Here is a 26190-nt window from a genome sequence, read left to right on the forward strand (position 1 = left end):
ATGAAGAAATTATTTCCAAACCGTGTTAAGTCAACAATCATTATGTTGCTCATTTTCAAGAATGCTGGTTTACAAAAAGCAGGGCCATTGTCTCATTTCGTGAACAAAGGTACACATACCATTGTTTCCTTTCGTTTCCTTTATAATCGGTTACCCAACTGAAGCTATAATACCAGCTTTATTGCGATATCGCACATGAAAACAGACACATGTGCACAACCAGAGAAGATCCGATTTAATCAGTTGAGCTGTTTCAATGAGTGTTATCTTGGTTTAATAGCTTTTAATGGGGTTTAAGTCCTGCAAAGGTCGAGATGAATTCTACTGTAGACATGACTGCATCATGGTCTATGTTCCCAACTTAAAACCAAGAGAATTGATCAAATAGGTTTTGGATTATTATACCAAAATGTCTTTTAAAAGCTTTAAAGCATTTATTAAGGGGGGAGGGGCTTACTTTTTGGAACCATTTATAACTGGTATAAAAACGATGTAACGTAAATAAGTTTTCCCAAAGAGATTACACGTACAATAACGCACAGTTCGTAATTAACGACAGCAGAATATATTTATTTTATGTAAAAATATAAAAACATTTCTCACCAAATTCTAATAAATTGAAAACTTTTGGAAGAATTTCAATATACCCGGCGTACCAAGATCACGTACGATGATAGAGAATATAAGGGGCTATGCAATAAATGTTACCCCCGAGTAAAATTTTCAAACGGCTCGCCAAAATCGCTTCCCCCGGCACATGCAAATTGTTGGGAGCCTTTTAGAGAGTTTTATTTATAAGGCACCCCATGAATGTGTGCCAAAAATCGCTTGCCCCCCCCCGACTTGCCAAAAATCGCCCCCCCCCGCCTTCGGCACGCCAAAACTTTCTTCCCTCCCCACATTGTACCCTCCCACCCAGACTCATAATTATTCCACAGCCCCTAAAGCCTATAAATAACGTCTGTGAAGATGGCCCGGGGGGTTCACTCCATTGTGGCCTGTACACCATCCGCGATAATAAAAACGCGTAAAAAGGGTAGTTTTCGTGAGGGTGTCAAAAACATGAAAAATTGGAAAAAAATGTAGCAAAATTGCAATTGCTAATACGCGGAAATTAAATTTAGTGTATGAAATTTGATGCAAGGAATAAAATCTCTGTTTAGGGTGTGAAAACATCATCATCTTTCATCCTTATCATCTTCATTATGATCGTCGTCGTCGTTGAAAAAACAATGAAATTTGAAGCCATTTAGAACTAGAAATTCAATTTTCGAGGTTTTTGTGGCGCTGTTTCGGCTCTCACCCAAAGATTCCATTTAAAAAAGGTCATGTTCTCACCCAATGACCCCATATATTTTTACATTTTGCTCTCACCGAATGCCAAAAATCATTCTCTCTCCCACAATGACCCCATATTTTTTTACATTTTGCTCTCACCGAATGCCCCTTAGTGCGAAAGTGCCAGCCCTACACCTATAGGCTTATCCATTTCATATAGACCTTTTTCCCTCTTTCCCATCATGCACTATTCCAGGGGGGTATGAGTGTCGCAAAATACATCATCTCCCCGGGGGAGTACAGAGTTATGTTCATCACATTCTGGAATACGGACATTTCGACTGGTGCCTTCATCACAAAAAAAAAGGAATCCCCGGTAATGATGATAATGGCGGCACGGTCACTAATACCTTTCGGGGGCAAAAAACAACATTTCTATGCCTTATGGACATGGTGTATTCACACAAAAAAGTTTCCTGTTATTGAAACCTAACTTTGCATACATTTTATAGACCTAATGGTGAAAAACTGATGACGGGACACGCAGTGATATTTTACCGGCGTCCGTTTCACTTTTTTTTCGGAGTTGAAAATAAAACGAACACAAAATCTCTTACACAGATGTTCTGCATCGCTCCATAACTGCATCACTCGTGTATTCAATAATTGCATAATTAGTAACATCGATGGCCTTTACGATAATCCGCATATATGGAATCAGTATGCCCATATTAAGACAAAATAATTGCAACGGCCTGGCAAAGACCATCGGATGCACACGATCTATGAGGTTGATGAACTACGTCATACCCCCCTGGAATAGTGCATTGTGGGATAGAGGGAAAAAGGTCTATTGAAGTGCCCCCCCCCCCCCATGCGCGTACGCAGGAATTTTTCAAGGGGGGTGTGATGATAAAAAAATAAAGAAATAAAGAAATGGCTGCGTCGCGGTCATCCCGTCGCGCTTGCGCGACGCAGGGGGTGTCTGAGGGGGATGTGAGTAGTATAAGACGTCCCCCTCGGGGAGGGGGTGCAGGGGTGCAAGGGGTGCACCGGAAGTGACGTCACGTGACCTTTGACCCGGAAGTGACGTCACGTGACCTTTGACCCGGAAGTGACGTCACGTGACAAGAAGTGACGTCACGTGACCTTTGACCCGGATGTGACGTCACGATATGAGTATTCATGAGATGGGCGTGGCTAATTAACATATATGAATATTCATGAGATGGGCGTGGTTAATTAACATATATGAATATTCATGAAGTGGGCGTGGCTAATTAGCATAATATGAATATTCATGAGATGGGCGTGGCTAATTTGCATAATATGAATATTCATAATGTCACGATATGAATATTAATGAGACGAAATTTAAATATGCTAAATAAAGAGTCACTTTTAGTTTATTTCATATTTATTTATTTCAATTCAATTCATTTATATAATTTTAATTCATTTAATTTCAATGTAATTTATTTCATTTTAATTTATTTCATTTGAATTCATTTCGTTCGAAATAATTTATTTCGTTTTAATTTAGTTCATTTTATTTCAACTCAATTCATTTCATATTTAAATAAACAAAACAAATCTTATATTTATGAACGAAACTCCTCCAACCCACGGTCCACTCTCAACCGAGCGAGATTTACCACCTCCGCTTTCGTGAAGAATTCCGTCGAATAGAAACCGGCGTGCATGGCGCGCATTAACGCCGGAGCGTCCATATGACCGTCACCGTCTCGATACCGTATGTCTCGCCATTTCTCTCGAAGTTCGACGACGGTCGCGTCAAAATCGATCAAATTAGGATCGAATCGCCGCAAACGGGCCACCTCCGTGAATATAGCCAACACGTATTCCGTATCCAAATCCTCTTCCTCGTAGACGATATCTTCGTCCCGATTCATCACGGCGCGATCCAACTCGTCGCCGATTATAAAGTTCAGGAAATCGCGGAGTTGCTGCCTTTGTTCCTCTCGGACGTACTCGTCCCAAGCGTTGCGACGCGTACAGTTGAAACCCATGTTTTCGCTTCAGTGTCCAGAGAGAGAATAGACGAGAATACCAAGACTTTTATACCTTATGACATCGTTTGCGTCGGAAACCGAGCTGTTTGCCTCGTGATTGAATAGGTTGGCGCTCTCATCAGAAAGGTATTAATGTAGCGTTATTCGTACATATCGATCATAACCGATCTTGTTAGCGAACAGTCAACATGGAGGGTCGTGATAGAGATGTAAAAAGGATCGTCGAAGACCTCGTACGGTATATATTGACCAAATTTTTATCCATTACCGTCACTACCGTGTTTGATCGGTGTTGCAGCGCGGAGGAAGAGGACGCTCCGGACGGTGTCTATGACTATCGAGCATTGATCGCAAGACAGGTAGCTAACCTGCCACTGCTTTTTTCTACCTGCGGTCAATTCGTTCTGAGAAAACACGTGGATTGTACCAAAACTTTATTTTATCACGTTCTACCTCATCTTGACATACCCGATTCAACGGTGGTGACGTCGACCGAGCTGGACGAGATCATCTTGAACTGCGTAACCGACTGGTTTATCAGCGATTTCCAAAGCCCACTCGTAGACATCTTACCCGGCGATAGAGTCGTGAGGGCCGTGGACCGAGCCAGAATCAACGAAATCATTCGGCATAATTCCGAACTCGCTTTGAGGGAACATGGCAACCGAGTCGGTTTTGATGGATTTGATTCGCTACAGAAATGGAAGATACGGCGCTGAGAAGCCCGATGAGGTAAAGGCAACGGTAAGAAAAATATCGGATATGATTAAAACGGAAATGGATATGCCCATCAAACTCGAGCACCTTCTTGACAACACAGCTTTGGAATCTTTGATTGGAACGCTGTACGCGAATGCCTCCACCAAAGAACAATACGTAATGTACACGATATGTCTATTCACCTACGTGGCGGAAATGTGTAAAATGTATCGGAAGAAAGTCATTCCCTCATCGTCAATAACGTGATCGTTACGCTAGAGAGTAGCTTACAGGGTCAATTTTCGATGTATCTATTTCAAGAAATGCTGGAACGGGAAAAAACTAAAAAGACCGTAAAGCGAATACTGCTCTGTTCTTTATGCGTAGCGAGCGTAGTTATTCTTGTACAAAGTAGTATATAAAAGTATGCGTGTCGATATATTCTTACGCAATCGCGAACGAACAGCGTGCGAGAATGGTTAGTCTAGGGGAGGTGTTAAAAAGTATCTATTACGATCCATCTCACCCCGCATCTTACGGGGGTATTCAAGCTCTGTATCGAGCCGTTAAGGAAGATGGACGGGTCAAACCTACTATAAACGCCATTAAAGCTTGGTTGGAAGGTCAAGATACTTACACTTTACACAAGCAACCCAAGAGAAGGTTCGCGAGAAACAGAGTGGTGGTATCGGGTATCGATCATCAGTGGCAGATCGATTTAGCAGATTTGTCGGGTCTGAGTCGATACAACAAAGGGTACAAATACCTTTTGGTGTGCATCGACATTTTGTCCAAGTACGCGTGGGTCGTTCCTCTTAAAAACAAGACGGGAGAAACGACGGTAAAAGCGTTCGAGACCATTCTAGCTTCCGATCGTAAACCTAAATTGTTACAGAGCGATAAGGGAACCGAATTCTTGAATAAATCTTTTCAAAAGCTACTGAAGCATGAAGGTATACGCTTCTTTACGACGGGAAATGAAACTAAAGCGAGCGTAGTGGAGAGGTTAAACCGAACTTTAAAGAATAAAATGTACCGTTACTTTACTCACAAATCGACCCTAAAGTACATCGATGTTCTTCCTCAACTAGTCTCTTCTTACAACGATTCCTACCATAGAAGCATTAAAAGAGCACCCTCTTCGGTGAATTCACAAAACGAGGAAGAAGTCTGGGAAACCTTGTACGGTGGCGACTCGAAAAAAGTGACCTTTAAATTCAAAATCGGCGATACGGTGAGAGTGACCAAAAGTAAACTTAAATTCGAGAAAGGATACCTCCCCAACTTTTCGGACGAAATTTTCACCGTGTTTAAAAGACACCACAGACGTCCACCGGTGTACACCTTAAAAGACTACAACGGAGAAGTCTTGCAGGGAACGTTTTACGAGGCCGAGATGCAGAAGGTGTTAAAACCTCGAGATGACACGTACAGGGTGGAAAAAGTGTTGAAAAAACGGAAGAGAAATGGAAAAATGCAGTACTTGGTACGTTGGCAAGGCTACTCGGACCGATTCGACTCTTGGGTCGATGATATAAAGAACGTGTCGGACGCTTAGACTCTCAGTTTATACGTCAATGGAATTATGGAAGGTCGTGACTTTTACATCACTCTACCTAGCGACAGTTCTCTGTTTATGTTTCCCAACAACACACCCAGTAATTTCAAAACCAATCTATGTACCCCTATTCAGTTGAAAGGTCAATGGGAAGTGGCTCTTACGGAAATCACTTACACTCACTCTTTCTACAATGTATGGCACGGTGTTAATGATGTGCGTTATAAGCACGGTCATCCGATTCAATACGAGAGAGAATTTTGCATTCCGGAAGGCTACTACGCTCATCCCGGTGAAATCCTCTTTGAAATCAAAAAAGGAATTCGCGAAGAAAGTTCGTCGGCCAGCGGTCGAATTGATTTCAAGTTGGACAAATACTCGAGACGATGCACGGTAGCGTTGGAGGAGGATGCCGTCGTAACACCCAACCCTTATATCATGAAATTATTAGGGTTCAAGAACGTGACCTTGGAACACTCCCAGACTGGTCAAGATCCTGTCGATGTGAACAGAAACATGCACGCCTTCTTCATCTACAGCGATTTGATTCACCCGGTCTTAGTCGGTCACGATCGCGTACCCCTTCTCAGAACTGTGGATGTGCCTCATCAGGAAAAGGGGGAAGTCATCACTCGCTCTTATAGCGTCCCTCATTATCTTCCACTGAGAAGCAACGAAATTGACGTGATCGAAATCAATATAACCACGGGATCTGGCGAATTGGTTCATTTCAACGCTGGAAGCGTCATTGTAAAGTTACACTTTAGGCAGAAATCGCCGCTCTTCAGTTGAGATCATCATGCATTCGCGTCATAACCGCATCTCCCCTAATTACGACCATTACTACGTGAATCAAGCGGGATCTGGATTGCCCGTATACCACGGAGGACAACTTCAGTACGGAGATGGATTGGGGAATCTCTTGAGCGGACTTTTCAGATCCGCCATTCCTCTTTTGAAGAAAGGAGCGATTACTTTGGGGAAAACGGCTCTTCAAACCGGAGCCGACATCGTCGATGACGTCATGGGTGGTAAAAGTCTCAAAACGTCGGTGAAAAATCGAGCCAGACAAGCGGGGAAGAATTTAGGCTCCAAAGCCGTGAAAGATGTCAGAGCCAAATTTTCGCAAAAAGGCGGAGGAAAAAGGAGTAAAAACAAGGTCGGCAGGCCGCGTAAAAATAATAAAAGAAAGCGACGTTCGGAAGAGGCCATCATTCGACGTAGAGTCGGCAAAGGGAAAAGACTTGGCACACCGGACATTTTCGGCTATTAAGATGGCTTTTGTTCACGATCAAAGTTGCGAATGTACCCTGTCACAATTGGATTTGTTCACCGTGCCACCGACGCAGACGAGCGTTGTAAGCGGAATGTGGACCGAATTCTTTCCCGTCTCGAGCATCACCTCCGACACTGCCCCTTTGGAATTCAACATCAACGGTGGGGATGAGTATCTCGACATGAGCAGCACCATACTTCAAGTGCAAGCGAAAATCACGAGAGCTAACGGAAACGATCTGGAAGCTCAAGATCAAGTGGGTCCCATCAATCTGTTTCTTCATTCTCTCTTCTCTCAAGTCGACATATCCATCAATGGCCGTTTGGTGTCGCACTCTAGCAGCACGTACACTTACCGAGCTTTGTTCGAAAGTCTGCTCAACTACGACAAGAATTCGACCGAGACTCAACTCACTACCGGTTTGTTCTACAAAGACACCCCGACGAAGATGGACGTGGCTAATCCACTCGCCACCAACGCCACCGCTAACCTGGGATTGAAGAAACGTACCAGGTTTACGACCAACAGCAAAGTGATCGATTTGAGCGGTCCCCTTCACGCCGATATCTGTTTTCAAGGCAAGTACCTGCTCAACGGACTAGACCTTAAAATCAAACTACATCGGGCCAAGGATTCATTCTGCTTGATGAGCGACGAAGTAGCTGCAGACTACAAAGTGAAGATCGTCGGAGCTTCTCTCCTGATCAGGAAAGTTACCCTTAGCCCACCCATCATTTTGGCTCACGCTAAAGCTCTGGAAAAAAGCACCGCCAAGTATCCTATTAAAAGGGTGCTGGTGAAATCGTTCACGGTACCTCAAGGGGATTTATCCGTCACCAAGGAAGGACTATTTACGGGGCAGCTTCCCACCCGTCTCGTGGTCGGACTGGTTAACAACACGGCTTTTAACGGATCGTACGAGACGAATCCCTACAACTTTCAACATTTTGACTTGAACAAATTTGGGGTATTTATTGACGGTCAGCAAGTGCCTCTCCGACCTTTTACTCCAAAGTTCACCGGGGACGGAGGCCAGCGGTACATTTTGAACTACCAGACGCTATTTTCGGGTTTGAACAAGCTGTACAAAAACTTTGGAGGTTGTCTCGATCGTGAGGATTACGCATCGGGGTACGCGCTATTGTGTCTAGATTTGACGTCGGACTACTCCGGAGGCGGTCATTTCCAGTTGAGAAAGAACGGTAATCTACGTATGGAATTGGGGTTTGGAACGCCTCTGCCCGCTACCGTCAACGTCGTAGTGTACGCCGAATTTGAAAGCGTCGTCGAGATTGACAGATCCAGAACCGTGTACATCGACCAGGGTAATTAAAAATGAACACCAAAGAAATCCACTACATTTTAAGATCGGATAAACTTTGTAAAGAAACGTTTAAGGGTGTATTTCCATCGGATAAACTAACCAAATCAAAACAGAGACCCCTATCCTGCGTCGTCAATACGGATCCTTCTACGTTACCGGGTGCGCATTGGTTGGCTATTTACATCGATCGACGCGGTAATGGAGAATTTTTCGATTCTTACGGGCAGCACCCCTCTTTTTACGGTAGAACGTTCGTAGACTTTTTAAATCGGCATTGCGAGAGGTGGTCTTATAATCGCGTAGGATTGCAAGGATCCTTGTCAGCTACTTGCGGACAATACTGCATATTCTATCTTTTGCACAGATGTAAAGGAATGCCTCTAAACGAAATTATCGGCCTATTTACGAAGGACAAAGAATTGAACGATGCCATGGTGAACGAGTACGTAAGAAAAAATTATCCCATCGAAACCAAAGTATACGACACGGATATGTTAAAGGAACAGATCGCCGTGGCTTTGATGTCTTAAAAATAATGTAATAATGATAATAATTTTTAAAAAAAACCTATATAATTTAAAAAAATAACGAAAGCTTTGTATAATAAAATGTAGATAGAAACGAAGACTAGAAAATATGAAATGAGATAGCAGCGTAATTTCCAATAAAAATTAACCGATGTAAATAAATTTATTTTGTTCTTTCATTCTTTGTACTTTGTCGACACACAAACTTTACCTAGTTTTAATTATATTTACTCTTTTTTTAATATTACAAATTTCCTCGTTGAATTTCTTTTTTTTCTAAAATATTTAATGTTACGCGGCTATTTACAAATGTTCCCACGCTACGCGTCTCGGGGTGTCAGTTTTCCGTTTTCGCTTCGTGCCTGATTGGGCTCGAGGTGAAGGTGACGGTTTGATCTCTTCCATTCTACCAGTGCCCATTTTAGATTTGTAATCTTGCATCAAACTTCTCCTTTTTGAATTACCCACCAAATATTCGGGTAGGTTTAAACGGGCCAGACCTCTGAAAAATTCGCGCCACCCCACGGGCTCTAAACTTTTACCCTGAGTACGCACGGTATCGTACAACAAATCGGTAAAATTGGAACCTTTGACGAGCTGTCCGTTATAGACGAGTTCGTTGTTTACGTTCCATCCTAAGATATCGCTATTCTGCATGATGATGTCCAGTATCTGACCGGCGCGACTTCGGTAACTTTTCGGAATAGCGTTGACGATCTGAACGACGTCGTAAACATCTTCTTCGGCCGGTTCTTCTTCGTCAGCGGCTTGAAGCGGTTCTCCGGGTGGTCGTACTTTCTCCGTTATGTCAATTTTGAACGGTTCGCGATTTTGTTTGCGAAACGACAAGTATTTTTTCAAAGCTTCCTGATACATCAGAGCCTTATCGTACTCCGAAGCGTTCTCTCGCATGATGGCGGATAATTGCCCGTCTAAAGAAGACAAGTTCTTGGGCGGTTCATCGGGTGCGGCTTTTAATTTTTCTAACATTTCCACGGGCACCACCGCGTGTTTGCTCGCGTGTTCCATAGTTTACTTTTTGAAAAGAAGACTGGCGATGGTCGGTACGATAGCGCTGAGTAAGAGGGGCAAAAACCCGCCTTTCTGCACCAGGATCTTTTTCTTGGCTTTTAAGCTCTTTTTCTTGTTTGCTAAAGACCTGAGCGTTTTCTTGTGCGGTGAAATCTTGCGTTTTTGCTGAGGCGTCAAAGGTACGTTTCCTTTCACCACGTTCAGGGCGATCTCGGATATAGCTTTGATCAAAGTCGGATCGGCTCCTTTAAGTATGCCGCGTCGTTGGGTAGGGTTACACTTGCACAGCACGTTGAGGTAATCGCTGCTGTGTTTCACCGCCTGAGACATAGTGACGAGTGACGACTAGGTCACTTGTGCCGTCCCTTTTTATGGATTTTCTTGGGAACGTAAACGATGGTCGTTTCCCCGGGAAAAATCTTGGTTCTGAGCCTATAATCGTCCGGAGTCGCAGGTTTCAAGTCGATGAGTAGGTAGGAATACGGTTCTTTGGTCGCGTCGTTGAAACTTTCTTGAAGATATCGTGGATTGGTAGGAAACATCTGACGAGCCAAGTGCGTAATCTGACTTCTGTCACGAGGATTTTTAAACAGTACGAAATATTGTGAGTTCAAACTGATGGTACGGGTCTGTTTACCTCGGTGAAATAAGTTTTGGGCGATGTAGATGACCGACAAGTTCATGTGATGACTTCCTTTGGTAAAAAGATTCGCCAACTGTACATCGTCGCCCACTTCGGCCATCAGATCGTCGATCACGACAAGGTTGTTCTGACGAGGATCGAACATGGCGTTCAAATCGTCCGGAAGTCCTTCCACAAATTGCACGTGAGGGAGTTCGGCGTAGACTTTCTGATATTGCGCGTAACACCAAATGACGTTGGTAGGCTGCGGATCGATCATAACATCCGCGTTTTCCAAGAGTCGTTTCACGAAAAAAGTTTTCCCGCTACCCGTAGAAGCGGCGACCATGCAGGTAAAGGGAGCTTTCAGTCTCGTGTCCATGGCTGTTATGACGACGAGTAACGGTCGTCCCCTTAATTTGTACAAGAGAAAGACATGCTCCTCTACAATAATATTAACGTGGCATGATTTGTTTAGAAGATAGACACTGTCCCGTTCATTTGTACACTAAAGAAATGGTTTTACCCCCTCTACATTAATATTACGTAACAGAAGTTGTTTAGAAGAGAGATATTAAAGGTCTCGTTCATTTGTACACTAAAGACATGGTTTTACCCCCTCTACATTAATATTACGTAACATGAGTTGTTTAGAAGATAGATAAGAGGTGCCACTTCCTCACATCTTGGTTCAATATAACCACTGGACAGTGTCAATGTACTTCCTTTCTGAGTTCAGCCACCGTTGGAGTAGCACCTCTCTCATCGGCACTAATTGGATACATAATGGATAAAAAACATCGATGTGATATTTGCGGAAATGAGTATAGTCGCGCGTTCACCCTACGCAGACATCAACGCACAGCGCACGGTAATGACCAATTTGCGTGCGCCACATGCGGGAAAACTTTCAAGAGAAAAGACCACTTAAGTCGTCACGCCCGCCTTCACGATAAACCGGCGCAGAAACCAGCAACGCCTAAGCGGCAACTCGATGATGATACCGATCCTGCACCGCCTTCTAAAAAGGAGAGACGCGATGATATTATGGACGAAGACCCGCTCCGAAAAGACCTGTATCGCGCAAATTGGAGACAGATACGGTCATCGATCAAAAAGGGGAAAATTCTCACGAAATATAACTGTCACCTCAGCGAGCTGAATAGCGATACACTGCGGAATTGCGCCGATGAAATCTTTACTCAGCAGAAAAACTCTTTCAAGATCAACGTATCTTTCGGGTTCATTCTTTATAATACGGAAACCAACGAGAGGAAGTATTATTATTCTTCCGGTAACACAAAACTATTCGAAGCTCCGTACCTAGTCACCGATCGGCCTACTTTTGACGCATTTTTGAGCGAGCTCACAAAGTCTGACGCTTTGGAATACGCATATCTATTGCGTCCAAACACTAAATGGATCGTAGACAAAATTACGAACGTTACATTTTACGTGTACCGTATCCGCGATCATCCCATCGGAGCCTGCGTCTACCTGCCGGAATACATCACCCAGAACCAAGCCATAATTTCATTGATGAACGATCCAAATAAGCTAAGACCGTACAAGGATAATCTCTGTTTATTTCGGTGTCTCGCCCTTCATATGGGAGAACATCGCAAATCTTTGGACAAGAAAACAAAATCACTGTACCGGGAATATTCGGATCAATCTATTAAAGATTTCAAGGGAGTGAAAATAGACCAACTGTCTAACATTGAAGATCTTTACGAAGTGAACATCGCCGTGTACGAATTGGTCGAGATGGAATCTGAGGATGATGTCGATATCGCGGCTAGACTGGTACGCAGGAGTTTGGAGACTTATCCCGATACCATGCGTCTGAATTTGTACGCGGGAACTGATCAACTTCACTTCAGTTTCATCAGCAACTTTGAGAGATACACAAAATCATACGCCTGTAGGAAGTGCAACAAGTTGTGGAAAACGGCAAAACAGCTTCATCGACACGAGACAATATGCGAAAGTAAAGGTAAGGGTAAAAGAGTAATTTCAATAAAAAAATGAAAAAAAAAAAGAATTAAAATAAATAAATAAATAAATAAATAAATAAATAAATAGGAATAAATAAATAAATAAATAAATAAATAAATAAATAAATAAATAAATTAATTAATTAATTAATTAATTAATTAATTAATTAATTAATTAAAATTATATTAAAGAATTAAACAAATAATTCTTTTTTTTTTTTCTATTATTCTTATGACAGGTACGGTGGATGCATTCCCACGAGGCATCTACGTAAGTCCTCCTTCCGTGTTCGATGAGATCCGTGAGGAGGGGATCGATATTCCCGAGGATTGGAACTACTACCCTCATTGCGCCGCTTTTGATTTTGAATGCTATATGGTAAAGACATCGGAGAAGTCTGGTGGAGATCATTTGACTTGGACCTACGATCACATCCCCCTTAGTGTCAGTATATGCAGCAATGTCCCCAACTATACGACGCCAGTTTGTTTCGTTAGCGACGGAGATCCGAATGTTATCGTAGCAGATATGGTCAATTATCTAGTAGAAATAAGCAATCGCAGCTATGAACTTCTACTCGAGACATTCGACGGGGTCATTTCGGCATTATCTGACAAAATTGAGGCGTTGAAGGGGGAGGAAGAAGCCAAGGCACGAGAGAAATATTTAGTCAATCTTCGTACGAAATTGACGGTTCATTTGCGACGATTGCCGACTTTCGGATTTAATAGCGGAAGGTACGATGTCAATTTGGTAAAGCAATACCTACTACCTTATCTAGTCGAGAACGAACCTGTCGAGCATCTAGTCAAGAAAACTAACAATTATATGTCAATCAACACGGATCATTTATCATTTCTGGACGTTACGAACTTTCTGGCTCCCGGATGTAGTCTCGATCAATTTCTTCGGGCTTTCGAGTGCTCTTTACAAAAAGGCGTATTCCCCTACGAATGGATGCACCTTGACAAACTCGATCATCCATCTCTCCCCCCGAAAGAAGCTTTCAATAGCGCGCTTAAGGGTACCCGACTGACTGATGACGAATACGCGCACTGTCAGGAGGTGTGGGATCGGGAAGACATGAAGACCATGAGAGATTTTCTCATTTGGTATAATAATCTCGATGTCAAGCCGTTGGTGGAAGCCTTAGACAAAATGGCGGCCACTTACCGCGAAAGGGGAATAGATTTTTTCAAAGACGGGATCTCTGTCCCGGGGCTGACGATGAAATACTTGTTCAAAATCAGCCCCGAGGCAAATTTCGCCCTATTCGGTAAACTGGACAGTGATCTTTGTCACAAATTTAGGGATAATATCGTAGGGGGACCTTCTATCGTGTTCACGCGATATCACGAAAGGGGTGTGACCAAACTTAGGGGAGAAAAAGAATGCGAGAAAATTATGGGGTACGATGCCAACGCCCTGTACCTCTGGGCTATCAAGCAAGATATGCCCACGGGGTATCCAACACGCAGGAAAGCCCCCGATTTCCCAAAAGAGCGAAAACCTTTCTCTATTATCGCTCAGGAATGGCTCGACTGGGAATCGCACCAGCGAGGTATTCGTATCAGGCACGAGGGTAACAACACGGAGAAAAGGGTAGGGCCCAAAATGCTTCCGGTCGATGGTTTCTCGGGAGATACCGTGTTCGAAATGCAGGGCTGCTGGTACCACGGTCATAATTGTAGGATGAACCCCCGTCACGAAGAAAAAGAAATGCGGGAAAGGTACCAGAAAACTTTGGAAAAACAAAAGTACATTGAAGATTTAGGGTATAGCTACGTAGAGATGTGGGAATGTGATTTCAATGCTATGAAAAGAACGAACAAAGAGCTTCAGAGTTTCCTTAGGAATAGGGCGCGACCTTTTGATATCAAGATTACATTGACCGAGGCCGAGATTATAGACGCGATCAAAACGGGGCAATTTTTCGGGGTCGTCGAATGCGATATTCATGTACCCGAGCACCTAAAGTCGCATTTTGAGGAAATGCCACCCATTTTCAAAAACACGGACATTTCTCGCGAAGACATCGGCCCATTCATGAAAGCTTACGCGGAAGAGAACGATATCATGAGCACGCCACGAAGGAGCTTGATCGGGAGCATGTTCGGGAGTAAGATCCTACTGACCTCACCTCTCGCCAAATGGTACCTGGAGCATGGTGTGGTAATTACCCGCGTGTACGAGATAGCCGAATACACCCCGTCATCGTGCTTCTCCCAATTTGTCGACAATGTATCCGACGCCCGAAGAGCCGGGGATAGCGATCCTTCCAAATCCATCATCGCGGACACCATGAAACTGATGGGGAATTCATCATACGGAAAAACCATCACCAACAAGTACAAGCATCGTAACGTTAAGATCGCCAATCACGGTAAAGCGAGTAAACTAGTCAACGAAATTCTTTTCCGCGACCTGAACCAAATCACGGATGATTGCTACGAAGTGGAGTTGGCGAAAACCAAAATCAAGCACGATTTACCACTCCAGATCGGTTTCTTCGTCTACCAATACGCCAAATTACGAGTATTGCAGTTTTATTACGACTGTCTCGACGTGTACGTGGACAGATCGGATTTTGAACTCGTTCAAATGGATACAGATTCGGCTTATCTCGCCATCGCGGGTGATAGTTTGGAGAGTTTAGTTAAGCCCGAGCTTAAAGATGCGTTTGAACGAGAAAGGTCCAAATGGTTTCCGCGTACCGATACGGAGGAACACCGTCGATACGACAAACGCACCCCCGGTTTGTTCAAACTCGAATGGGAAGGGGAGGGGATCGTCGCGCTATGCAGTAAAACCTGGTACGGTTTTGGTCCGAGCGATAAATTTAGTTGCAAGGGGGCAAACAAGAGAAATAATCAGATTGACAAAGAAAAATACCTGCGCGTACTGAAGGAGAGAAAGCCAGATTCAGCTACCAATCGCGGTTTTCGCGTCAAAGATAATCGCGTGCACACCTACGAACAGGTGCGGAGTGCATTCAGTTATTTTTATCCCAAACGGAAGGTTCTAGAAGATGGGATCACCACCACTTATTTAGACATATGAATGTCTCGTATATCATCACAATGATACGCTCATGATTTCGTATCATTTAGGCCTATACGCTAAAATATGTTAACATGTGTAGAAAAGTCCGTATTCTTTCCTCGAGACAGTAAAGTAAAATCAAATTTTGAGATTTTATCCAAAAATGTTAATTTTTGCAGGATGATCTGTTATGCTAGTTGGATTGCTTGCATCATTTTTTTTTCAAATAATGTATTTGGATTTTATTATACTGCTCATCAATTGCTGAATCAAGAAAAGTGTACATACTATAATTGTATTGTACACTCAATATAGTATTAAAGAATGTTATATTTTGTAAAGGGTTGTAAACGCTGTCCTCCTCAGTATCTCGTTTATTCATTTCTATATCAGTATATAGAAGAATGTTACTTTGTGCAAATTTTAAGACAACTCGAAAATAATAATTATAATTCATATTTGCTCAATTTTGTTGTTGTAATCTTGTTTTTACAGTTACTACTTTCATTATTGATATTATAAGCCTGAAACATTTTGCTTGTTTATGAGTAATATTATCATTATTTATTATTTATTATGGCTTTCTTGACAAATTTATGTTCGTATTTGATATGTAAACTTGAATTTGAAATATGACTTTTGTAAAGTTAAACTTCCTTGGTGTTACGTAATAATCAAGGTCTCCCTGTACAGAAAGAACACTTTGTAAATAATTTATTGTTTATATCGATTAAATTGTATGGCTTGTTAACATTCTGTGTTTGTTATTATTATTATTATTATTATCATTATTTATTATTAGTGTTATTATTAGTATTATTATTAGTGTTATTAGTGTTATTATTATTAGTGTTAGTGAGATTATTATAAATGTAAATTGTATTTATGTAGTATTGTATTTATGTGACATGTAATCTTGAACTTGCAAGCTGAGTTTTGTAAAGTTAAACTTCCTTGTTGTAAATTGACCTTAATGTTTACAATCTACTTGTATTACTTGTTATATCAAACATGTTGTGTTTGATTATGTGTGACGTATGTGACATGTAAACTTGAAAGACGAGCTTTGTAAAGTTAGAGTTACGTAATGGTCAAGGTCTCTATGCACGAAAAGATCATATTATCATATAGCCTATATAGGCCTATACTTGTACTCGTTATATCAAACATGTTGTGTTTGTTATTGTGACACGGGATGTGACGTATGTGATATGTAAACTTGAAAGTTGAACTTTGTTACGTAATGGTCACTCTGTAGGCCTACATACGTGTACAAGAGGTAGAACAGGATGCTGTTCAGGATTTGATATTACATAACGGTCAAGGTCGGGTTATAGTAGTTTAATAAGCATGATATTGGTTGATGCGGTAATTTTCACATTAAAATTTTATTTGTTTCATTAATTTTAACTTAATTTTCTATTTTACTAGACCTATAATTATTTCCTTTTATTTTATTAGATTCATATTGATTTAATTATACGTATCTAGTTCTATTTGCCTGTTTATATTTCAAAATTTGGGTGTTTATATTATAATATTTTGTTAAATGTATATTAAAATGTTTCATATGTAGTTTTAACCGGACATTTTTACAATGTACATTTTTCATTATGGAAATTTAATTTATGTTGATTTAAATGTTATGATTTCGTTCGTTTAAGGTTGAAATTAAATATGCTTTTTCTTTCTTTTTCTTTTTTTCAAATATTAAACACTATGAAAAAAACTGATTGTCATTTTGTTTAATTTTCTGTTAATCGTATTTTCCCACCATTTCATATTGTTACTCTATATGTATGCTGTCATATTAATATTAAACATGATTCTTTCTTTTTTACCGACTACTATTTGTAATTTACGAGTGTAAATTGATGTTGAAATGATGTTGTTATTTATTCATTGATAATTTTTGTATTAATAAACTTTAAACTTGGTATCAACCAGCTACGTACATTATACTTTTGTATATTTGTGTGTCATATAACAACATTGAACTCTTTGCAAAATCAAACTTCCTCGATATTACATAACAGTCAATGTCACTCTGTAGGCCTACATACAGGAACTTGCATTACGTAACGGTCAATGTCACTCTGTATTTTTTAAAGCAATAATGTGCGATTTCAACAAAGAGTAGATTCTTAATATTTGTTTTCCACAAAATGTTAGTTTTCATTGATCACATTATGTCCCCATTTAATTAACAAAAATTAACAAATGAGGTAAAGCACTTTTTACAGAGAAAATTGCTATTTCATTCCAGCGCTTATAATTATCGCAAATAGAGCTGGGGGTATGGTGGCAACAGAAAAAAATGGGGACGGCAAAGAGTAATGTGTCATTAAAATGACTAAAAATGGGACAAAAATGGACAAACGGGGACAAAAATTTGGCTTTGCTCCTCCACAGTAAAAGGCTGCGCCCCTGATTGAAGGCGTCGCTGTGGTGCAAAGTTGTGCTGAAAGTACCGGGGTGAAAGTATAAATTGAAAAAGTATTATAATATTTTGTTCACTGGGAGTTCACGCATGGGTTATAATATTGATTGGGTTTATATACCTGCTGGGATGTGTATTCCATCATGCAAATGATGCAACGTGATACGTCATTCCAATAATTGTTTTAAAGCCATATTATAACATTTGCTGAGGAGGACGCCCTCACTGAATTTTTTAATCATTTTTTACACGATTAAATTGTACTTTATTAAACCAATATACCCTGCAAAAATCAAGACTCTAGGTGCTGTAGTTTTGTCAAAATCAGAGATTATGAATAAAAGGCTGATTCAGCCATTTATTATTACGATGGAATCGTTAGTCGAACGCATACACGATGTTCATGACACACAGTATGTACGCGGCGTGGGCGACGGTGATATACACAACAAAGGGTCGTACCACAACATGACCGAAGGAGTGGTACGTATTGGCGACATGTGCGCTGGTAGTAAATTCAATTTTCTTTGCTTTGCCGTAGATGTTCGGCTCAAAAATAAAGGGGATTTATCTGACAGTAAAAGCTAACATTTTATGGCAAAGAAATGCTAATCTATTTTTTTTGAAAATGTTATAATATTGCTTTAATGGGGTGGTTGGGGGAAGGGTTAGAAGTCAGAAATCTAAGGCAAGGTCAAGACTTTCAAAGTAAGGAGCATTCATTGATAAAAAAAATTACGGGGGGGGGGGCTTTGAGTGAGTTAATGCACCTTTGGACCTAAATTAGGGGGTCATTCAAATAGCCTACAGAAGCCTGGAGTATTGGATGCAATGGAACTTTCTGAATCTGAAGTGGTTTCAAATCCATCACAGTTAGGAACTGTTCACAAACACTTGTTAGGGGGGGCCTTGTGCAAAAAATTTCATCACAACATTTTTCAGGCCCCCCCTTTTTGTGATCATTTTTTTCAGGGCCCCCTTAGGAGGGTCAAAATTTTAAGGCCCCCCCCCCCCCTTTTTTTTGCATCAGGCCCCCCTAACAAGTGTTTGTGAACGGTCCCATGAATTTGGACCCTCGGTTTATTGACCTCACGACGAGTATGGTGTTCTGAAGTGTCATTGCTCGAAAAAGTGTTTTTCTTTTTTGAAGGGTTTTTCCTAAAATATCATTCAGAGGGTTAACATTGAACTTTTAATATTTTCTACCAAACCAATCAAAATTTAAACCTTTTGAAGTATATAAATGATTGTGATCCTCATCTTACCCTTTTCATCATATACCCTTAAATTGTTTTCGGAGCAACAAACCTTGAATAATCATCTTTCGGAGCAATAATATAATTTTCAGACAAACAACAAATGGACTAAAAACTTTTCGGCCAAATGACCCTTCAGAGCAAAAACCTGTCGGATTTATCCGTCCATAAAAAACACGTTTGGGAAATAAATTTAAAAAAAAAACAGAAACCTTCGGGACGGGCGATTTGTACCAGCTCTTCTGACACTTCCAAATGTTGAACAACAATATTTGTGGCTATTGTTTTTTTTAAATTAGCTACAGAAGGAATACAACAGTTTCACATTTATTAATTTATTAAGCAATTTTATTATTTTAAATAATTATATTATTTTATTAATATCATAATACGTACTGCATGGTCAATCATATTCAGGAGTTCAGTGCAGTGGCGGAGGAAGCATTGAAATTTCACTTACTTTTTTAAATTTACCATTCTATCATTAAGCTTCCTTACAAACAGAATGTTGGTTAAAACATTGTTTTTTGCGTATCATCACTGGATCATGTGGTAGCTGCTATATGAGCCTAAAAATCACAAAATTAGAGCATGGAAATTGCAACTTTGGTGTGTCCAAGTTTTAAAGCTCCATTAAGGCAAAATACTATGCTTCAATTTACCAAAGTTAAAAATCAGTATTTAAGAATTAAAGTCTGATGTCTCTGTAAAGTCATTTTCCACTGTCTATTTAGTGTCCATGTATCTGCATGCCGTCTCATTGGATATTGGACTGTTTCCTCATATCCCTGGTTTCCTCTAGAAGATACTCTCCCCATCCATGTGCAAAATTTGTCTTGAAACAAGTATATTGTAGTGTCGTAATTTTTTGTGCAAATAGTAAACTTCACTGGTTTTCGTACGAGCCTCCAACATGGTTTACACCACTCTGGGCACTATGGGTCCTTCTTTTCCAGTTGGATGTATCAAAGCCAGAAGTATTTTAGAAGATTCCGCAATTACCGAAACTGAAAGAAAAAAATGTAAAGAAAATACAATAAATAGAAATGAACTTACAGTCGTTTATACATTTTGGGCTGTGCAACAATGAATGATAACCCTACCCCGGCCTAGACTCGCTGAGTCTCATGGACGCCGTTCCTATGTCCATCAGACTCGTATTTCCCATTTTGGATGTCAATGGGAAATACACACTTAACGATTTGCGCCGGTTAGAAACTTGAAAAAAATTCTTTAAAATTTTATCAATGTATATAAAAGTGGTACCAACCTTATTGTGCTTGCTAATTTAAGACTCGGTTGAAACAAAATTAAGGATCGAATGCATTTTAGTGTCCAAAAAGGCAAAATTATCGTCAAAGTTCTGCCGAAATCGGCACCCTTGCGAAGGGTTCAGAATTCGAATCGGGAACGAAAATATCCGATCTTTGCGATCAAAAACACAAAATTACAACTTTAAACGTACTATTGGCAAAAGACATTATTACCAAACAATATAGAATAGAAAATTTGACATCATTTTCTCAAAATATTGAAGAAATTTGCTCACTAGACATCGAAAAAGTACGCAATCCAATTCCCGTTCAAACGCGTGAGAAACTGAAAGTGCATAATCCCGACTACCCCGGCCCAGGAATGTTGCTTTCTCAAAATGAATGTTTGCCAACCCGTTTGCACTCCCCCCATGGTTTGATCTGCAAAAAATGCTTACACCACCCAAATAATTTTAACTTTGGGGGGGGCCGAAGCCGAGCACGTTCGGAGAAAGATGTACATTTTGGTCAATTTTGTTACGGTATCTCTGATCGTGGTTCACCGTTTCGGACCCCGGTATACGACTCTCTCTAATAAGGGGCTGTGCAAAGAGGCCCCCCCCCCCGGAGGTAACATTTCCAGACGGCTCGCCAAAAATCACTTGCCCCCCCCCCTTTCGGACGCCACAAATTGATTGCCCCCTCTTGGCCTGTCAAAAAATCTTTTTCCCCCCTTGCACATTCCAAATTTTTTTGATCCATATTTTAAGCATTTCCATGTTTCCGTACTGTTTTCATAAGGCTTCGAGAGTTTTATTTCAAAGGCACCCCATGAGTATGTGCCAAAAATTGCTTGCCACCCGCCAAAAATTGCTTGCCCCCTTTCAGGTTGCCAAAATTTCTCCCCCGGCACCTCCCCAATTTTACCCTCCCACCAGGGCTCATAATTATTGCCCAGCCCCTATGCTTTTATGGAATGCAAATTTAAATTAATATCAATTTCATTATCGTCCGGCATTTTCTACATTGACCATGTATCGTGTATTGTAACTATCAACATGATCAACAAATTAATAAATAAACAACACTCAGAATTGAATTCCAATTTCACTCAAGTTTAGCCCCCTGTCACTGGAGTTAGAAACTAATCATTCCTGTTTTCAATTCACCAAGGTCATATTTTCAGTATTTCACAACTAAAAACTTCGCCATTTCTGAATCAAAGCAAATTTGACATCAAATTCAACCCAAAATATCTCGGCTGTGCTTCAACGTGCACACTCCATTCCTTCACTGCTGAATTCTGCATGTTTTCATCTCTGCATACATACCAAAATTATTTCCGGCATTTCCCGGCCCTTTTAAGAATAAATTTAACAAAAAGACTCATCATCATAACAATAAAAGTTAAAACTTACCATAAAATGGCTAAACAATGTCGGAAAACGGCGAATTTGGGATCAAATTGTAGGTTTTTTCATGGATATTCCACCAGTATCGATGTATGCATCAATGGATCTAATACGCATGTGCATTGTGCAACAGTAGCAGAAAGATCGTTTGCCTGTTTGCACAACTCTGTACTTGCTCCAGTAATGATTTCTTATACAGTGAAGTCGGAAACCCAGATAGGACATCAAGAGGCTGTACAAGGTCGTGTTTATGTGGAGTTGCCTATGTCGGCTTGCTGGCCGACAGAAGAACTCTGTGGGAGGTTAAGCCGCGGGTAATTCAATTAGTAGGAGTAAAATATCCATTTGTCTCATATCCCTGGTGCAATATAGTAAAATTCTGAAGTAAATCGCTTGCTGCACAGTTTTCTATACAGAATGATGTTTACTTTGTAATCAGGCCTGGCCATGAACCTGCTAGTTTTGATTAATCGATCAGTTATGTGTATTGTCAGCATGTGATGGCTATAAGCCAATTACAAACATGTTTCTAAAAAAGGCTAAAAATTTCTACTCCTGGACAGACTCTTTTCCGGGTTAGGGCTAATTAGTAAGTTGTCATGTGTGGCAAGATTAGATAAAGGCATACAAACAAGGGTATGAGATATTAGGAATTATTTCCTAGACTAATAACCACAGGGCTGGTGGGCTACAATACCTATTCATGACACAGGATATGTAAGGGATAAACTGTGCATATGAGATGTGGGGAAAGTGGCATCATTTCACAGACATGAAAAAAGGGGATAAGGCATTTACACAGACAAGGGCAATTTGTAGAGGGATTTGGGTACACAAATCTGCCCAAGTACAGTTAGGCCTATCATTTGAAAGTCCGGTTTTTGGAATTCCTGCAAAAAAAAAAAAAAAAATCTGTGTATGTATAATGGCCCTGGCCTTCATTAACTTTTACAGGCTCAAGCTCAACTTCAGTTCAATTACACAATATTATGCTAATTTTTGTTTGTTTGTTGGAAAATGAACCACATTTTCAGGGGCTATTCAGGCCCGCTAAGAAGGTCTAAAAGCGCTGAAAATTATGTTTTCAAACAAAAACTAGGCACATGATTTTTCCAAAATCTGATTGCATTTATCTTTGTCTTTTTAATACTATCATGACAGCTCATGCCGGTATGTTAACCTTGTTACTTTTGAAGAGATGGTGATTAATATTAATTCAAAAACTGCCCAAATAAAGTGATTCTTCCTGCATTCTGTTAAATACTAAAAAATTCTATTGAGATAAATATTAAACATGTAGGCCTAAATTGTCGCCGTAAAATTTTAGTCTGAAATGCATTTATATCCTAATTTGAATATGTCTGCAAATAAGAAAAGTTTATAGGCCACCAATATAGCCTACACTCATAATAGGCCTACCAAGATTAATACCAAAAACAACGAAAACTAAACAGCAAATGGCACTTTGCAGGAAGTCAGTCACAACACAACAACAACACTAAAGTATTAAAATTAAGGGAAGGGGTATGAACGTTTGGACAGTATTTATTGTGGGACATTAGAGCACATCAAACATATCGAATTGCATTCCGAATACGAAGAATGGCCTTCTGATATCAAATAATTTTGATTTTTTGAAATTCGCAATGTAATACACATTTTTATGGCAAATCATTAAAAATTGATATTTTTGATATTTAACAGTACTCGAAGTAAACTTTATAAATCTGATGATTTCTACCTAAAGTGTATGCAGGTGGGATGAAAAGCCGACGATCAATTGAAAATTTGAAAAAATCCATATCTTCAATATGAAAGGTCAAAATTTTCAATTGATCGTCGGCCTTTCCTCCCAGCTACATACACTTTAAGACTATATCATTAAATTTATAAAATTTACTTCGAGGACTGTTATATCTCCAAAATGTGAAAAATATCAAATTTTAATAATTTGTCATAAAATTAGTATTATATCGTGAATTTCATAAACTGAAAATTATTTGATATCAGAAAGACATTCTTCGTATTCCGAATGCAATTCGATAGGTCTGATGTGCTCTCATGTCCCACAAAAAATGCTGTCGAAACGCTCAAAACGCTCATTCCAGTTCCCTTAACATTAATAATTTTCTCATTAAAAAGCAACTCATTACTCATACTTTCATGTGCTAATTTGCTAAAGTGTTTGAAAAGTGTTATATAATGTACACAAATATTTTATTATAATGATGTACGTAACTACTGTCTTAGGCTTAGTTCTAATATTTTAGAAGTACATGCATGTATTTCTAATTCACTGAGTGTACCATATAGTAATTAGTATTATATCACTAGGTTCTTTGTAGATTTGTATATTACTTTTATCAGGGCCGTAGCAAGCGGGGCGGCCAGGGATGCCATGGCCGCCCCACTTTTTGAGAAATTTGTTATGTTTTTCTTTATATCTTTATTTCAAATTGGGCATATATTTGTATTTTGGCCGCCCCACATTTGTCATGGCCGCCCCACATTTTACAACCTTGCTACGGCCCTGACTTTTATACTTATCAAATAAGGCCTAATTATTTCATTTATAAAATATGAGTATTTGTTATGACACTTTTATTCATGTTTAAGTTTATTTAAAATATTCCATTCAGTAAATACGTATTTTGGTTATACTGTATAAATACCAGAGCAAATATGGCAAGTAAAGCTATTACCAATTCAAACCACAGTGAATTCAAACCTACCACTATATTATAAAGGTCAAATAGGGCGAGCTAGGGGCAAGAGGTAACATTCTTGTACTGTGATTAACATGATTAAAGGCTCACTGGCCTGGTTGGAGTATATTAAACACATTCTTATAGTGTTTTTGATAAGATAATAGCAGTGAATAAATATGAGTCTTAAACATAGGCCTTCTGTATGTACAATGTATTTGAATTATTTACATGATTAAAATACTAGAGTAGTCTTTAATACTATTAAAATAAATGCAACAAGTGGCAAAATCAATCATTCATAAGTTACTAGTACCAAAAAATCAGCCATAAGATCTGTTTAAACATGTTTAAAAAGGTTGTGTTCATCATCTTTTAGTTTTATATTGTTAATATATTATTCAATATTTATAATACTAGGTGTATATAGCTTATACAATGCGTATACAATTTTCCATAAAACAGTGAAAAATCCTGCTCGTTTTATAAAAGTTGATAGGACACAATTTCAAATAGTATGTTTGATGTACGAATAGCCCAAATTTCTGGTTTACGAAATTTGTCAATTTGAACATAACCTATTTCTTATTTGCAAATGTGTTTGTCTCGCAATTGTAGGCCTATAATACTAGTATACTTCCCTGATGTGTATTAAAAGGTCCAACCGTGGGCCTTATATGCCTTTTTTGCACAACACATCTTGTCGATGTTTGTTTATTTGTTTCTTGTGCAATAAACCCGGGCAATAAACATATTAAAATTAAAATTAAAATAAATTACTTTAAAAATGAATTTGGAATTCCAGACTTTTCCCCCAAAATAAGTTTGCCCTCAATAGGGGTTCTGGTGGAATATGCCCGGAATTCCATACTTTTTGTGGTGTTTGGGTTTGAAATTCCAGATATTTTTTCCAAAATGAATTTGGAATTCCAGACTTTTTTCAAAAAATAGTTTGCCCTCTATAGGGTTTTTGGTGGAAGGTGCCGGGAATTCCATATACTTTTGTGGAGATTTGGTCTGGAATTCCAGATATTTTTTGCAAAACAAATTTGGAATCCCAGATTTAAAAAAACAAAACATTTGCCCTCTATAAGGGGGGGGGTCTTTTATTATCTGGAATATCCCAATTGACATGAGAGTTGAGTCTCCAATAACAGTGATGCAAGTCAGGGGGCCATTTATACATTTCGAGGACGCCATTTGACATATTTATATTGCATAGCCTATGTAGGCAGGTAGGGGGGGTGTTTTTTGGGTTGTTTTAGGGGTTTAAAATCTTCTGGGGTGAGTCAGCAAAACCAGCAGCAACTTGACGTAATTGTATGAGAAGTTTACACAACTTTGGGCAACTTTGCATAAATATGGGCAGCTTTGCGCAACTTTACAAAATGTTTAGGAAACTTAATGCAACTTTCCGCAACTTTGTAAAATATGTTTCGGCAACTTAATGCAACTTTGCGCAACTTTGCAAAATGTTTAGGCAACATAATGCAATTTTGGACAACTTTGCATAATATTTAGGCAACTTAAAGCAACTTTGCGCAACTTTGCAAAATATTTAGGCAACTTAATGCAACTTTGCAAAATATTTAAGCAACTTAAAGCGACTTTGCGCAACTTTGCAAAATATTTAGGCAACTTAAGGCAACTTTGTGCAACTTTGGTCATTTTTGACAATTTTGGACGAAGTTGAGCAACTTCCCCTGTGACATGGGGCCTTTCAAACTGCTACAGA

The 26190-nt window shown here is 39.7% G+C and overlaps 2 protein-coding genes across 2 annotated transcripts; both read left to right on the forward strand.

The window, feature by feature from the left end:
- The first annotated feature begins 6842 nt into the window (after positions 1 to 6842).
- On the forward strand, positions 6843 to 8177 carry LOC140137122 (uncharacterized protein F54H12.2-like). Its single transcript, XM_072158778.1, has one exon. It carries the CDS (start codon positions 6843 to 6845, stop codon positions 8175 to 8177), a length of 1335 nt encoding a protein of 444 aa, XP_072014879.1.
- Positions 8178 to 11915: 3738 nt separating this feature from the next.
- LOC140138388 (uncharacterized) lies at positions 11916 to 15581 on the forward strand. Its single transcript, XM_072160291.1, has 2 exons — positions 11916 to 12345; positions 12586 to 15581. Exons 1-2 carry the CDS (start codon positions 11958 to 11960, stop codon positions 15405 to 15407), a joined length of 3210 nt encoding a protein of 1069 aa, XP_072016392.1. The 5' UTR covers positions 11916 to 11957; the 3' UTR covers positions 15408 to 15581.
- The last annotated feature ends 10609 nt before the right edge of the window (positions 15582 to 26190 follow it).

This window comes from Amphiura filiformis, chromosome 17 (assembly GCF_039555335.1).
Source record: "Amphiura filiformis chromosome 17, Afil_fr2py, whole genome shotgun sequence".
Taxonomy (NCBI): Eukaryota; Metazoa; Echinodermata; class Ophiuroidea; order Amphilepidida; family Amphiuridae; genus Amphiura; species Amphiura filiformis.

What these genes read in the sequence shown, in the direction of transcription:
- LOC140137122 (XM_072158778.1), top strand. Translation starts at nt 6,843, where the DNA reads ATGGCTTTTGTTCACGATCAAAGTTGCGAATGTACCCTGTCACAATTG.
- LOC140138388 (XM_072160291.1), top strand. Translation starts at nt 11,958, where the DNA reads ATGGGAGAACATCGCAAATCTTTGGACAAGAAAACAAAATCACTGTAC. An exon ending in GACAATATGCGAAAGTAAAG is followed by an intron (nt 12,346 to 12,585) that starts GTAAGGGTAAAA and finishes TTCTTATGACAG; the next exon opens with GTACGGTGGATGCATTCCCA.